This window comes from Sceloporus occidentalis, unplaced genomic scaffold (genome assembly GCF_023333645.1).
Source record: "Sceloporus occidentalis isolate IW3139 unplaced genomic scaffold, rSceOcc1.0.p SCAF_67, whole genome shotgun sequence".
NCBI classification, from domain to species: domain Eukaryota; kingdom Metazoa; phylum Chordata; class Lepidosauria; order Squamata; family Phrynosomatidae; genus Sceloporus; species Sceloporus occidentalis.
This window is the reverse complement of record NW_028317047.1, coordinates 2,390,199-2,405,999: the sequence shown is the minus strand read 5'-3', so window position 1 is coordinate 2,405,999 and position 15,801 is coordinate 2,390,199. Positions and strand designations below refer to the sequence as shown.

Genomic DNA, 15,801 nt, shown 5'->3' with positions numbered 1-15,801 from the left:
AACTTCTGACAATACATATATTAAAACGGTACGCCAAAACTAAAATTCAGAGACTAAAATTAACCGATACATCGGGTAAAGAGGGGCACCCAAACTTTACAATCTGGATGATGTAGGTAACCAAAAACAGGCCGTGTGTAATTATATTTGATGCAATGTAAATCTTAAATTGATATTTGGAGTATAATGCGCTTTGTTTAAATAGTTCAGTAGTGTTATATCACACTTAAAATAATGTTCTGCTTGCCTACCAGCTGCATCGGTTTAGTATTTACTTTATTAAGCAGAATAATTCATGTTACTGTTTGGGGATCAATAGGTCAATATACCCACTAGACCGAATATAACCTATAATTGGATCTATTTAGATCAGCGTGCATTTGAAAGTTTTATGCAGTGCACACATTTTACATTAGTTTTATTATTATGCCATTAAAAACACTTATTTTATATACCAATAAGTAAATAGGATGTATACGTTGCATATTCTGCACTAAATTCCAATATGACTAGGAACTCCAGTTATCAGAAAATATAATTGCTTTTTGGTTAAATCATTGCCAAATCTTTCACACACGTATTTCTCAGTATTTTGTTTTTGCATATTTGTATATCATTGAGAATCTTTGCAATAATGCCATTGGCTGAGCTTTTTCTGGCATGTGGACATAGGAGTATACAGTGCAGATCCAATACATATATATATAACATGGATTTGTCGTGGGTAAGGAGATGTTTATCAATATGCCAATATAGATACATGTTAAAATGATATTAAACACAGAAGACCTAGGTAAGACTGGAAATACAGTAGTATTAAAAAGCCTTTAGGGAGACAAACATGGTCTGCTCAACCATTTGGGGCAAACTGAAAGTGTCAGCGTGTGCAGTGATATATTTTGGTTTGGGACTGCCCTAGGCCTGACCTAAGGCAGTGCCCCATGCAACTTACCCTCACGGTCTATTGAGTAAGGGGGATATAACATCATATCTCTGTGATCTGCCTCAGAAGGACTTGTAGCGCTAAGTAATGATACCTTGGTCTGGTTACAAGGGAGATCTCTGATCTCCCAAGCTGGCCAATTGCTTGAATACAAATGTACATACAAGATTTGCCTGCAATGCCACTTTGAACACCAAAAATAATATATACCGGTATATATTTTTTCATACTTTCACCGTACTTGCAATTCATGATATTTCAATACACATTAGTAATATTACCAAAACATTAGCATATGATTGTCTTTTGATATATCTATCATTTCCAGATGCTGCCCGTGAACAATTTCTTTCTTTCCCCGTTTCATTCATTGCTACGCTTTCCGTTTCACTACAGGAGGAGAAAAGCGAGCACTCCGGAGAGAGCTGGGCCATTCCCTTGGCTGCTTACACTGTGCTAATGAGGTGCCTTCGGGAAGGGGTAAGACTTCTTTATTGTCCTCCCTAGGTATTCTCCACTGTAATGGCCCCTCAGGCATTATATGAGAAGTGTAGCCTGCAGCGGTGCAGGATCTTGTCAAGCAAGCAGTGCTCCAGAATTTAAATAGCACCGAGCAGACAATGGTCCTCTCTGGCAGCAGTAAAAAAAAAAAGGAACTGTCTTTTCCCAAAATGCTCAGAACGAACAGCTTGTTAATTAATGTCAATTAAACAAACACTGGGGAACTAAACAGTGGATTGCTCAGCAAATTTAATAACGGCACATTATTATTTTAAAATGATTAGCGCAACCCAAACCACAAGCAAACATTGCATTGACATAGTGGCTGAATGCAATCAGACGGTGTAAACAGCAGAATCATAGAATGTTCTGTTGCTTTTTTGTTTTTCTTTTTTGTAAATGTATGTTTAATCTGCTTTTCACAGACGTATATAAAATAACTCCTTAGACCAAGCCTCAGTTAATCGGAGTAACATACAATCGCTATATAAATAGTTGCCACTTGCAATCTCTAAAAAAGCCCAACTGGCATTTGTTGCTGCTGTCGGCAAAGCCCAAGGCAAAGAGCATTGCTCGCTTGGCTAGAAAACTCATGATAAACATTTTTTTCCTTTTGACGTGATTATGGCTTCCAGATCAGTAAATGTGTGAGTGTTACAAACGCTTAATGAAAACCCCCCAGCCCCTCCTCTGACAACATGGAAATCCTTTACAACCACTTAGAACACCATTTTTTTTTGCTGTTGTGTCTGGATTTGTTCCAAATGGTTAAAATGAACATTTACTTATTGTATCTGTCAGTGCATGACATGAAAGATCTGAATCTGCGCAGTAAACAGTATTTCTACATTTAAAGGTTAGCAACTCTCGCATCTCGCCTTTTTGGTACAAGAAATAAATAGAGCTTATAGTATTCCACATCAGTAAAGCATGTAATAGGTTACAAGCATTCACAAGGCCAGAGGTAAATATTATTTGTAACAATTCATTAAGTGTATGTATTAAAGTTTACACTTTTTAACATGCGCCATCATCAGCTTCATTAGTATATCATGAAAACGAATACAACAAATTAAATGATCTAGGTTTAATTAAGAGTCCCGTGTAATATTGGACTTTTTCTTTTTCTGTTTTTTATTATTGGATGGATTAAAAAATGCCTGTGGGAAAGAAACCTCCTATGGTTGAAGTGTTCGCATTTAATCTAACATTTGCGATTGCTGGTATCGCTGCGCACTTCCAGTCTGATAAAATGGTTTCCTGTTTCGAGAGCCGAAAGCCAGATTGCTACTCATTGATCTGTAGAGCTCTCCCTGATAATGGACGGTCTAAGAAAAGGAAACTCAGTGGTTCTTGATTACTACATGGATTCGTATTGCCGTTACGCTGTAGATATGTAGAGGATTTTTACCTTTTCAAGATGTTTGCTTTTTTTCCGATTTCTTAATGCTAAAACAGATATCAGTGGCCAAGAAGTCTTTCATCCCAAGTTCTAAGAGCAGGTATCACTAGCGTCTGAATTATTATTATTATTATTATTATTATTACTATTATTATTAATGTCCACCCCAAAAAGTTATATCAATGCTGGGATGTCTTCTGACCCCCCCTCTGGGTGGTTTCTCTGAGATTTACATGGGCATCGCCATACTATAATTAACAATGTCTTGACAGTATATTACTATAGAACACCAGTAGGAAACACTTCTTTCCATATCACCAGACCTACCATAATCATTTTTACAAAGTACCTTGGTGTGCCACACTATCGAGTATATACAATTGATTGGCCAAAGGCAGATTATAGCTCAATATTGCTTTTTCCACCTCATTACATCTCACACAGAAAAAACTGTTTCATCAAGAAAGCAGGTCATCCTTGCAATTAAAGACAAACACAATAACCACACATCTATCTTATTGAGATTACACAAAAGATTTTGCGAGAGGACTGACTAAGTCTGACCATTTTTTCAAAATAACACAGCCCTCGGAGACCGACCCCAATCATCAACCTTCATGAGAAACCAGCATTTAATTGTTTTTCTAATTAACCAACAATGTTTTTTTGCACCAGGAAATAGTAATTAAAGAAATTATGACACACAGCATGTTTTTTGTTAATTATAATCCATTTTATTGTTTTAGGGGAAGGGTACATTAAGGTTAATTAGCACCACATTGATAACTAGTCTTAATGGCTATAAACATATTATTGAAGACAGACATGCTATACATAATGTTTAACCTGCAGCTTTTGTAATTAGTTATAAGTTAAATAAGAAATGTTCATATTTCATATTTACAGTGCTGTGAAGAAAGTATTTCCCCTCTTTTTCTTTTATTTTTGCTTATTTGTCACATTTAGATGTTTCAGATCATCCAACACAATAAGCACAAAATGCAGCTTTTTAAAATTACCTTTATTTAAGGTAAAGAGTCAATGAAACCTATATCACCCATGTTAAAAAGTAATTTTCCCCCTAAACCTAATAACGTGTTGTGCCACCCTGGACAGCAACAACGCCAATCAGAAATTTGCGATAACTCTGCAATCAGTCTTTTACAATGTTGTAGAGGCATTTTGTCCCATTCTTCTTGGCAGAGTTGTTTGAAGCCACACTGGAGGTTTGGGTGCATGAACCTCCTTTTAAAGGTCATGCCACAACATCGCAATCTGATTCAAGTCAGGACTTTGACTAGGCCAATCTTTATTTTGTTGCTTTTTATCCATTGAAATTGTGCTTCGTATCATTGCCCGGCTGCATAACCCAACTGCCCTTGAGCTTTAAGTCACAAGCTGATGGCCATACATTCTCCATCAGGATTTTCCGGTATTTGTGGATTATATTGTGGTTATTGTGGAATCGTAAACTGACCTTAAGTAAGGCAAGTGAGGCCTGCAATGACATCATATCCGCCATAGCATAAACAGGCCGGTTGAAAAAGATCAAAGATCTTCCTTACAACCGGCCCACTGTGTGACGGGAAACTAGTTTTGTACCAGTGTGGAATGGTGCCCTCTAGGACTGCAACAACTAATCGATAAAATCGATAATAATCGATAATTAAAATCGTTGAGAACGATGCTCTGAAAAACTCCTCTCCTTATATAACACTAGAATCCAGATCCCCCGCAACGCTGCAGGGGACCTGGATTCCCCTCACTGTCAGCCGGTGGGTGTCACAGACAACTTCCGCCTCTCCCCTCCCCTCCACTTCCGCTGGGGCTCATATGATGCAGCGCCAGCATCATATGATGTAGAAGCCCCAGCGGAAGTGAAGGGGAGTAATGGAGGCTGTCTGTGCACATCGTGCAGAACCCCACCGGCTGACAGAGAATCGAGGTCTCCTGCAGAGGATCATCCTCTCTGTCAGCTGGTGGGGCCTGCGCGATGTGCACAGACAGCCTCCGTTACTCCCCTTCACTTCCACTGGGGCTTCTATGAAGCTTTAGTGAAAGTGCCTGTCGGCAACGGAGGTTCACAAAACATCAGCGAGTCGGGAGAGAGGCAGAGTGGTGTATGGGAGGGTAGCTCCCATACATCCCTCTGCCTCCTCCCCGTCCCATACGCAACTCTGCCTCTCTACCCAACTTCCAGGTGTCTTGTGAACCTCCGTTGATGACAGGAGGCAGAGTGGTGTATGGGAGGGGGGAGAGAGGCAGAGTGGTGTATGGGAGGGGGGAGAGTGGCAGAGTGGTGTATGGGAGGGGGGAGAGTGGCAGAGTGGTGTATGGGAGGGGGGAGAGTGGCAGAGTGGTGTATGGGAGGGGGGAGAGTGGCAGAGTGGTGTATGGGAGGGGGGAGAGTGGCAGAGTGGTGTATGGGAGGGGGGAGAGTGGCAGAGTGGTGTATGGGAGGGGGGAGAGTGGCAGAGTGGTGTATGGGAGGGGGCAGAGTGGCAGAGTGGTGTATGGGAGGGGGGAGAGTGGCAGAGTGGTGTATGGGAGGGGGGAGAGTGGCAGAGTGGTGTATGGGAGGGGGGGAGAGTGGCAGAGTGGTGTATGGGAGGGGGGAGGAGGCAGAGTGGTGTATGGGAGGGGGAGAGAGGCAGAGTGGTGTATGGGTGAGTTATAGTGGTGTATGGGGGTGTAATGAATTTCAGGGAGGCAGAGTGGCATATCTGGGGGAGTTAGAGTGGTGTATAGGGGGAGGTAGAGTGGTGTATGGGGGGTATAATGAATTTCAGGGTGGTGCAGGGCATTTATGGGGGCGGAGTGGCATATCGGGGTGCACAGTGGCATATAGGGAGGTATAAGGCATAAATGGAGGCGAGTGGCATATTGGAAGTTATAAGGCATATCGGTGGGGTACAGTGGCATATAGGGGGTATCAGGGGGCATAAGACATATCTGGGGATAAAAGGTATATCAGGGGGCACAGTGGAATCGCTGGCATATAGGAGGTATAAGGCATATCTGGGGGCAGAGTGGCAAGCTGGGGGTCAGATGTCCATAACTGGGGGCAGTTTTTCTCATAGTTTTTATTACATATGAAAAATAGTTAACATATGAATTAATATTTACTAATAACTTTTGTATTAAAACCTAGTTTGAGGAACACTGTTTTTGGGTTCTTGTAGCTTTTATTATTATGTCGGTAAAATAAGAAGGTGAATAGAAAAATGCCATTGCGATAAAGAGATGAAAGTGTACATTGTAAGTTTTTTATTACATTATTTTAAATTTAAAAAAATTGCATTTTTTTTATCTGATTAATCAATTAATCGGCCAACTAATCTATTATTAAAATAATCGTTAGTTGCAGCCCTAGTGCCCTCCTGGACCTGCTGCCCTATGTTGGGATATGTCACTATAGTTTATACAAAAAAAAAACATTTTATGTTTTGGTAGCTGCTTCTCATTTTTATAATTTTTATAAATAATCCAGGAAAAAAATGTTTTTAATGATCTCCACTTAATAAGTCACATTAAATTGACATGTTTCTCACCATTTTCTTTTGAACTGGGGATACATTAACATTTACCGTTTATAGTATAGTATACATAGGATGGGTTAGGACAAAGACAAGATGAAACTTAGACATATACAATTCATTAGGATGAGACACATTGCAGTACAGAAACTAGGATCCCCAGGAGATTTAAACAAGTTGCCTTCTTAATTTTTTTTAAGAACCCCATATTCCTCAAGTGTTGCAGTGCCCAAACAAGGCAGTTGGGTTCCACAATAAAGAAACCAATAAAGGTTATGCAGTTAAGAGATTTGGGAAATACATTCTCAGAAACAAATCGGTTAAGAAAATGATTATCACAGTTGTTAAAAACTAATCTATGTAATGATGAGAAAAATAATTAGATCCAGCATGTGAAGAAGGCCTGTCAATATCAAAGAGTATTTGCAGCGTAACACATAGGTGAGTAATTTGCCCTGGATATTGAGGACCTTTGAGTAAAATCAACAGATGTCTGGAAATTCCGCTCACTAGAGGCAGAGAAAATCAGATTAAGAGGGCAATTCATATGACAGTAAAGATTTGAGTTATGGAACAGAGTAGAGCTCCCCTTTTTTAATCTACCAAATTTGTATTGTATCTTGTAGACCTGTGACTTTTGAGGAACATATGCTGGCTGGAGAGATTTTCCAGGATTTTACAATGTTTATGAATTTGAATGAACCAGTCATCAGTTTCTATCAGAACCACCAACATCAATGGTAGACATCCTCTAAGATGCCTACTATATTAATTTAAATTCTGTGTAAAGCGGAATTGGGTCAGGTTTGTGTGGTTCCTCTTATGTTTGCATCATATTGAGGTCTCTTGCTTCTGTTTTTTTGTATTGACCTGCGCTTACAGCCTATGTTTGCACTGTGAGGGTGTTGAGTTGAAGATGGAACTCCAATGGTTAGTGCTGCGATGGTTGTATCATTTTGATGTGTTGTGAGAGGTGCAGAGGTTTCAGGGAGTTGATTGTAATGTTTTGTCCTGTTCCAGTCTGCAATTTCTAGTGCAATGTTGGGAAATAAGTTTTGTATTAATACTGTCTACACATCTGGAGGCCTACCTGATTAAAAATAAATACTAAAATATGTATCATCTAAAACAAATATCTGTTGTATATTATATATTTTTACAGCTTGATATCATGAATTAGTGACAGCTGGATTCACCAGGGACAGTGTAAATGCCCACAGATCTTTTCTCATTGGCTGGACACACCAAATCACCTCATTAATAGTCAGTAACTATAGCCCTAATGGAATTATCTTGAATTAATTTTATATGAACCACAGCGCCTGAATGTTTAATAATCCAATTTGTCTGTCTGAATATCCATTTTATACTCGAGAGTGAAGTAAGTCTTGCAGCAGAATGAATTAAATTGTATAATGGAATGCATAGAGTCGGCCTCGCAATCACGCTACCGTTTTCTTCAGTACCTAACTGGACTACCTGTAACCCATTCCTGTCTATAAATTCCCATGTGATCGAGATTAGCTCTAATAAAATGGAATAAACATAGCAGATGACAATTTCACTTAAGAAGTGTGTCTACATGATATATTTCAGTAAGTCTTTGGTCTAGATTAAAAGAGGCTCACTTCATAGTTACCTAGATATTAATGCTTTATTGTCAGTCATAATGGATCCTGCAGCTTTATTAAGCTCTGCATTTTCACTAGTTATTAAACATAGATAGAAAGACCCACGCCGAGCTTTCTGTTTTGATAGATGATTTCTTCCCCCAGAGACAGTTCTTTCTTCAGAGGAGGTAAAGGATTCTTGCATAAGACTTAATAAGACTCGCTGTCTCATTCCACCAAGCAGTCAAAAAGAAGGGGCCCCTATGTATTAAAGTCACTCTGGTCTAGTCCGCAGTTCTATATCTAAATGTGGATCACTACTATATTTCCTTGTCCCCCAACCCATCAGGCCAATAATGTCTTTCCTCAAGCACAGACTCTGCCCAAATGAACTAGCCGGTCCTGGTTAATTGTCAAAGCTAGCAAAAAAAAAAAAAAACACTACGCGCGCTTCCATCCAGCAGACCGGAGGCCCAGTTTCTTTGGAGCACGGAGTGGCCACAAAAAGTTATGAAGTATTGCTTATAGATTAGATTTTTTTTGTTGAGACCTTGGGATGCCTTGAAAAAACAGCTCTTCAAAACAACTAAGAAAAAAGCAATTTGATTTTTCCAGACATAGGGTTGAGGGGTGCCTTACTAGAAAACAAAATTTGTTTTCTATGTCATTGCATTTTAAATGATGAGTAAAAGATAAGCTTTACTGACCGATTCCTGAGGATTGCGATTGGCTCCATCAGGTTCAGTGCTGGCTGCCCAGAACAATCGAATTGCTTTTTGTCCTTGTATTACGTTTTGGCTGGGGACCCATATGTGGTAGTCTGGTGGATTCATGACGACCGTGGATGGTACCTAATACTCCAATTTATATGATTTTAAAAATAACCCACAATTTTACCTCTAAGTGCATGGTATTCCATTTAGGGCATTTAACGGGAATGTGCTCTATAGAAAACTTTGGAATGTTCGAAGTGACCAAACCTTTTCTATTTGCTCCTGAATCTCTCCTTGGTTAATGTGGCAAAATGTTTTATGGATATCTTACTCATTATGGTTTACTGTCTTGGTTTGGTGATAGGCCATAAATGTGCCTTATGTTGTTATTTTTTTAATATGTTCTATATATATTTGACATTTATAGCTAAAGAACAACCTATGTCTATGTGGTTCATGCACACTGTACAATTAAATAACCCTCTGGGTGTGACTATTCTGTGTGGCAGCTATGTTTCTCTTGGAGGTCTGGTCACAGAGGTTGTTGAAAACTGAGTAACTCATTAGCTGGAAAGACAGTTCTGCAGTAGCCTTGTCCACCACCTGTTTAAACCACACATGGCACTATAGAATCTAAGACATAGGTCGACAAATATGGCCTGAATCTAGGAGCCAGCCCCCCCCCATCATGTTTTTATTTTCCTGGCGTCTGGTTTGTCTAGCCTTGCCATAGACTAACATGCATTTACACACTCTAACACCATACAGTAATAGAAACACGCTACCATGTTATGCTCACAAACATTAATGCCTTACAGTAACACACATGCTAACATTCTAAGCTCATCTACACACATGCTAACACCTTACACTAATAAACACACTCTAGCACTATATGCTGAAATACATACTCGTGCTAATTATATAATGTAATATAAACACCATGCACACTAGCAGCACATTTATATGCCCGCCCGCACGTACACACAGACACTGACTAACACTATACTTTTAAAAATATAAAATTACACAATGTAACACATGCACACTGAATCTGGCACTACAATACAGTAGACATACTGACTCTGGCGTTATACATTTACATACATACCGACTCTATACTATAGTATACACATACATACATCTAGCATTATACATACATATACACACGTGTATATATTTATTGGTATATTTAATCTATTTTTGCATTATCTATAATTGAATAAGCTATTGATATTTTTGACTGGGGTTTGTTTTTTTTTTTTTAGCATTATCTAGAAAAGAATAAGCTAATTGATGTGATGGGCTGGGCTTTGTTCAAAAACCCTGAAGCTTATTATTATTATTATAAGCTTTGGGGTTACTGAATAGCCCAAAGGTCTCTAGGTAGACAACAATGGCCTAAAATGATTTACTGTATTGTAAAATGTTCTACCCAAATTAAGTTTGATTCCATAGCTTTTACAATGTATATGCTAGAATTTTTTGAAGATGCATCATAAAACATAAAACATTTCTTGTTATAGTTTTTTTTTTTTTTTGTGTTTACTGGAAGCTCTACTGTTAAACTACTAGTGACTAAGCTTGAATTAGACTCATGGAAGTTTTACTGTAGGTGTATGAGTTAACAGCATTGTGTTTAATATTTGACAACCTTAGGATATGGTGTAGCTGTAAGAGCATCTCCAAGGACTGAAAAAGTCAGGTAATATTCAACGCATAAAAAAGCATCCATAAACTTAAGTGTAAAGTATTGGTACCTATTATTTCATAGACTACCTACCAACAAACCTGAAAAATGATATACCACGGACTTCTGAATTTTACTAGGGTCTGTAAATTTTGCATTGATTACTAATAAGTGCAATTGTAAATTAAGTGAACTATATTTTATAGTACCTATGTTTGTGTTGTGGGAAAACCTGCTAGCGGATGCCAGAGAGGATATATCAATAGTTGTATTTAATAATAGATTGGAAATCATTACCCTTACTGCAAAGCTCTGTAATATGGATGTAGGAAAGAAAAGAAAGTCGCTTGTTCTGATATAATCTGCAGAATAAACCTTTTCCCTGTGAACAAAGGCTTAATGGCCAGTCTAATTAAAGGATAGTTACTGGAGAATTTACTTACCTTATGAAGCCTGTAGGGCAGCCTATGATTCATTTAAGATTTTTTTACGTTAAACGACCTCCAATGAAAATATGAAATAATTGTGTTAATATGCAGATTTTACATTGTACTAATTCCACATTATAATAACGAGATTCTGAGATATTGAGACCAATCCATAGCTAGAGAGATATATTTAACATAGTTTGGTTTTGGTTAAGCTTTTTGCAGTATAGTTTTGCGTGGAGGATTGTGTTGAACGTAACACTAGTGATGTTGTGAATGGAATTTTAAAGAAACAGTTTAAATATATACTTAAAGAAATATGATTTATTTTGGTAAATGTAACGAGTACAACAAAGTTTTTAAGTTTATTTAAAAGAAGAAGAAATGTTAGAACAACATGTCATAATCTAAAACTAGAGGGTCAGAGGCGTAGATGTAATATAAGAGAAGTGGTAGATAAATGGAACAGCCTACCTTAAGAATTGTAAGAGACTAATACAATGAAGAAATCCGTGTAAAGCCACCTTATTGACATTGTAGTTAGATTTACCTGTGGTGCTGTGCTTTGAGGTCACAAATCCTCTCAGTTGCTCTATGGCAACATGATGTCATCAGGTTCTCATGACCTTTGTGATTGCTCTTATTGTATTATTTTAAAGTTCAACCTGTACACAGGGCTGCTCCATCCAAGTGTTAAACAGATCTTCCCAAGTATGTATAAAGCAGCAATAAACAAGGTAAGCAAAGGTAATGTCTCCTGTCCTACAGTCCACCTACTTGATGAGGGCCACCAGAGTTGTTACAAACCTATGAAGGTTGGATAAAAGGTTAATTAACATACTGAGGAGTGTTCGCCAATGGATGGGGACAGTTATATTTAACTCCTTTGGACAGAATATAATATTGAGTGCCACAGTTTCTCATACATACAGTATACAGTGTCAGATTTCTATTCCTTACAGGAAGTATGTGACATATCTTTAATGGAATAAATAAAAATGAGAACGTAGACATCACTAAAGCTGACATGTCCCAGACTCTGCTTTCTGGGACATGCTCATTCCAGACTACACCTTCCCTAATGCTTTGACATGAATCTGCACATAAAATGACATTTTCAAAAATAACGCTATAAGCAAAATTAGTACTTTATTTAGAATCCAATAGTGTGTAGCTGTCAAGTCAAGAAATCCCATTTTGAATCAAAACAAATAAAACATGAAATCAATCCATTCCCCACATATCACACGATGAAGAGAAATGCAAAACAAAACCGGTGTTAAAATAAAGCTGTGAAAACTCTTACCCCAACTGCAAAATTGTCAGCATACAACATAAAATGCTATTTCTTTTTTGATCGCAAGTCATAAACCTGTGCAGTAGATTACTTTACTTTATATTTTCATATAACAAACCTTTGGGTTTACATCACTAGAATAAACATAAACTATGTATTTTCTGATTTCTTATAAAGCTTGGGAAGTCAAGTACTTCATATAAATTTATTTTAATTGCTTAACAAATTATAGGCTCAGCCTTGAACCATGTCTTGGGCTCCATGGCCTCTAGACTGGATATTTTAGAAATATTCCAGCTTCATTAGTCGCCTTGGCTTCTTCCATTGTCTTTTATTAGGTATTGGCAAAGTTAATAAGTATACAAGTTTTCCGGCATTTAACAGAGGACAGCTTCATGTTTTCGACTGCTGCTTTATTCAAAATTTGTACATTTTTGAGGTTTGCTAAGGATTTTCTCCGTGGTATACTGTAGCACCTGCATTATCTTTATTATTTTTATTAAGCATGGTATCTCAAGTTACATAAAGTTCTGCATCACTGAAATGACTGGTTTAAGGAAAAGAAAAACCTTTAGGAGTACTATTGAATCATATTAACAAGCGAGTAGAAGATCCTCTCCACTATCTGCCCCAAACACATTTCTTAATAATTATGAAACTTACAACAAAAGCATAAAACCGGTGGCGCAGTTTTCCTAACACACAGGCAGTCCTTGTGGTGTACAATATTGAATTACAATTCTAAATTTATCCACAGCGCCCACCTTACTAGATAACCTATAGTGGGAACCAGATTGTCAGACTTGCGTGATGCTTCTGATGATCTGGAGATGCCTACATTTAGCGTTACCACATTCCGCAAACCATACTCCCATTTACAGCTTTATAGTCTCTCGTTTATTTTAGTTTTGAACCAAGAAAAATTTGCGTATAGCTATTTGAGTCACCTGGTGCTTAAATAGATCATTTTCAATATGCTTTCATTATAACTTTTGTATTTGATTATGTTACATTTCGAAAAGTGTTACTTCTGTTCAAAGCTTCACAAGAGCCCTAATTAGTGTTTCTAAAACTATTGATGTTGCAGAGAGATTTAATCATCTTGTTAACACTTAGCCTCCATAACATTTCAGGATAAATATTGTAAGAAATGTGTTTTGTTTTAAAGTCTAAAAGATGAATCTCAGAAGATTAAAGGAATATATTTACTATTCCCAATGAAACACTTTTGTTGAAGAGCAGTTGTGGATTACATTAGTTATCCTTACACATCTAGCATTTTTTTCCCCCCTAAAGCAAACTAAGCGTCGGTAAATGAAACCTTTCCTTCTATTATTTGTTGTAATGGATCTAATTTTGAAGAACATGAGTAACGTGTGTAGGAGTGAGTTTCTGTGGGCTAGGATTTTTCTCATTTGATTACTCTCATTTGAATTTTTCAACAAAACATTACAAAATGGAAAGAAAGATGTTTTTAGAAAAGTCTGTACTGGCTAAAGTGCATGTACATCAGTCATGAAAATGATAACTATTAAGTCCCTATCGAAATCTGGAGGCACCAAGGAGGGTATTCCTAATTGACATAAATGACCAATTTGATGCATCCCTAAAAAATATCTAAAATTATAAACTTAGCTTTTATTAATAGTAAAAAATTAAAAAAGTAAGTATATCATGAAAGAAGCTTTAGGATAATTTGGTGGTAGAGGAGTATATATATATTTTACACCAGTGTATATATATAATTAATTCATGCTAAAGATGCTGTCTCTTCCCTATATGTCCCCCCCCCAAGGTACCATCATTGAACGGAAACTCATAGGGAATGGATAAACTGCTCTGTCAAAAACTGTAATATTCCCTACGTATAAGTTGTAAGAAGACATTTTATGAAAAATTTAATTGTAGATTGTGCATTTTCTTTCTCTCTTATATACAGTTTGTTTTCATTAGATTTCTTTGCATTTACACATACATGCTAACTTAGTCTTAGTATTCACTACTATAGGAAGATCACTGTTTACGATGTCTTAGCCTACTATTACTATGACATGTAGGCCAAAAATGCCTTGATATTTCTAACTTTGGTTGGTTAGAGATAAAACACAGCAGGTTAACCCTAGAAATTGGTCTAATGTTGTCGGTCAAGTGTCATAGAGTGTGTGGGTTTATCACTTCAGAGTGGTTCCTGTCAGCATACTCGTTGACATGGAATCAGTCTTGTCGACCAGATCTGGAAACGTGCAGCAACAGCTCTCCTTGAAAGAAAATTACCAAAATAATTGCAATGATAAAAGAAGAATAGAACTAGACTCCATGTTGGTATAAGTGGCCCCAAATAATAACTTATGCCGTGTTAAACAGTAAGCATACTTCATCTAAAATACATTTCTCTAGTCTAAAAAGACAAACGCGTTATTAGTGGAAAAAGTATATAAAACAAAATGAGTAGTAAGGTGTAAGCTTGTTGAAGCAAGCCCCTCATCCCCTTATGTTTCTGAATAATTTTGTTGGAATGTTATGGTTCTATATAGATTACAGAAAAATAGTGTAGTGTGGAGAGCCATGCAGGAAATGCAAGGTAAAGCTCAATAAGTCAGTGGGCCCCGTACTGACATCACATGCTTCGTGCTGCTGGACCCTGTTCTATACACCAGGCCCACTGCAAGCAAGAATGGTAGGCACCGAGGGTTATGCAGAGGGGTGATTGGGACTGGGAGGGATGGGCACAGGAGGATTGACACTGGGGGCAGATAAGTATGGATCATGGGGAGAAAGGGGTCAGGGGTAAATGGACACTGAGGAGGGGGCCAGAGGTTTATGGAGACTAGAGGTAAGGGAGAGGTTGATAGACAGGGACAGAGAGACATGGGCAGTAGGAGATGGGATGAAGGCAGAGGGGTATGGACCCAAGAGGATGGGAGGAAGGCAGGGTAGCATTAACACTGAGGTAAGGAGGGAGAAGGACACTGAAAGGAGGGAAGCAGAAGGGTATAAAGACTGAGGGGGAGCAGGCAGAAGGTTATGGACACTGGGGCGATGGAGAGAAACAGAGGCATGTGCACACTTAGGTGGGGGTGGAGAGAGGTATGGACAGTGGAGGCAGGTACAGCATGGGGACAGTAAAACGGAAAGAAGTGGTCTTGGATAGGGAGGGGTTACGATGTTGATGACATCCATACAGGGCCCAAACATTCCTGATGGCGGCAAACTATTTAGTACAGGCATGACAGTGTTTATAACATGCTGTTGGATCCCCACCGTGGGAAATGCGTATGGAGACTGCACCCTTTGGTGCTTTTAACAACATAAGGATAGGGGTGCAGAGCTCTGGAGTTGTTCATGTAGAGAGTTAGACTCCCTGCAGTTGACCAGACTGTCATTTAATCTCATACACTACATGCTATGAAGGGCTGATATAAGCAATTTAAAATAAATCCCCTGTACAAAAGAGTAATTTAGGTGGGGTTAAAAAGATTAGGAGATAATTGGAGGAAATGCTTGTTTGGATTTTTGTACACTACAGCTGAAGAGACCAAACATTTTCCTACCTAAATCATAAGTCTCCTCCATAAACCTGTTAGGTCTATATGTTTTTCTGGTATGCGTTTGTGTTGGACATCCTTGTCTCCTGAAAATGTGAACATGGTTTACTATCCTATTACCACCTTACTCATCTTT

General features: G+C 38.1%; 1 protein-coding gene across 1 annotated transcript in view; it reads left to right on the top strand.

Moving 5' to 3' along the window:
- LOC149286621 (inactive serine/threonine-protein kinase ULK4-like) overlaps positions 1-15,801 on the top strand; it is a 274,564-nt gene that overhangs the window by 62,044 nt on the left and 196,719 nt on the right. Inside the window, exon 18 of the mRNA XM_089493843.1 lies at positions 1,340-1,423. Within this exon, the coding sequence (XP_089349969.1) occupies positions 1,340-1,423 (84 nt within the window). The remainder of the gene's footprint in view (positions 1-1,339; positions 1,424-15,801) is intronic.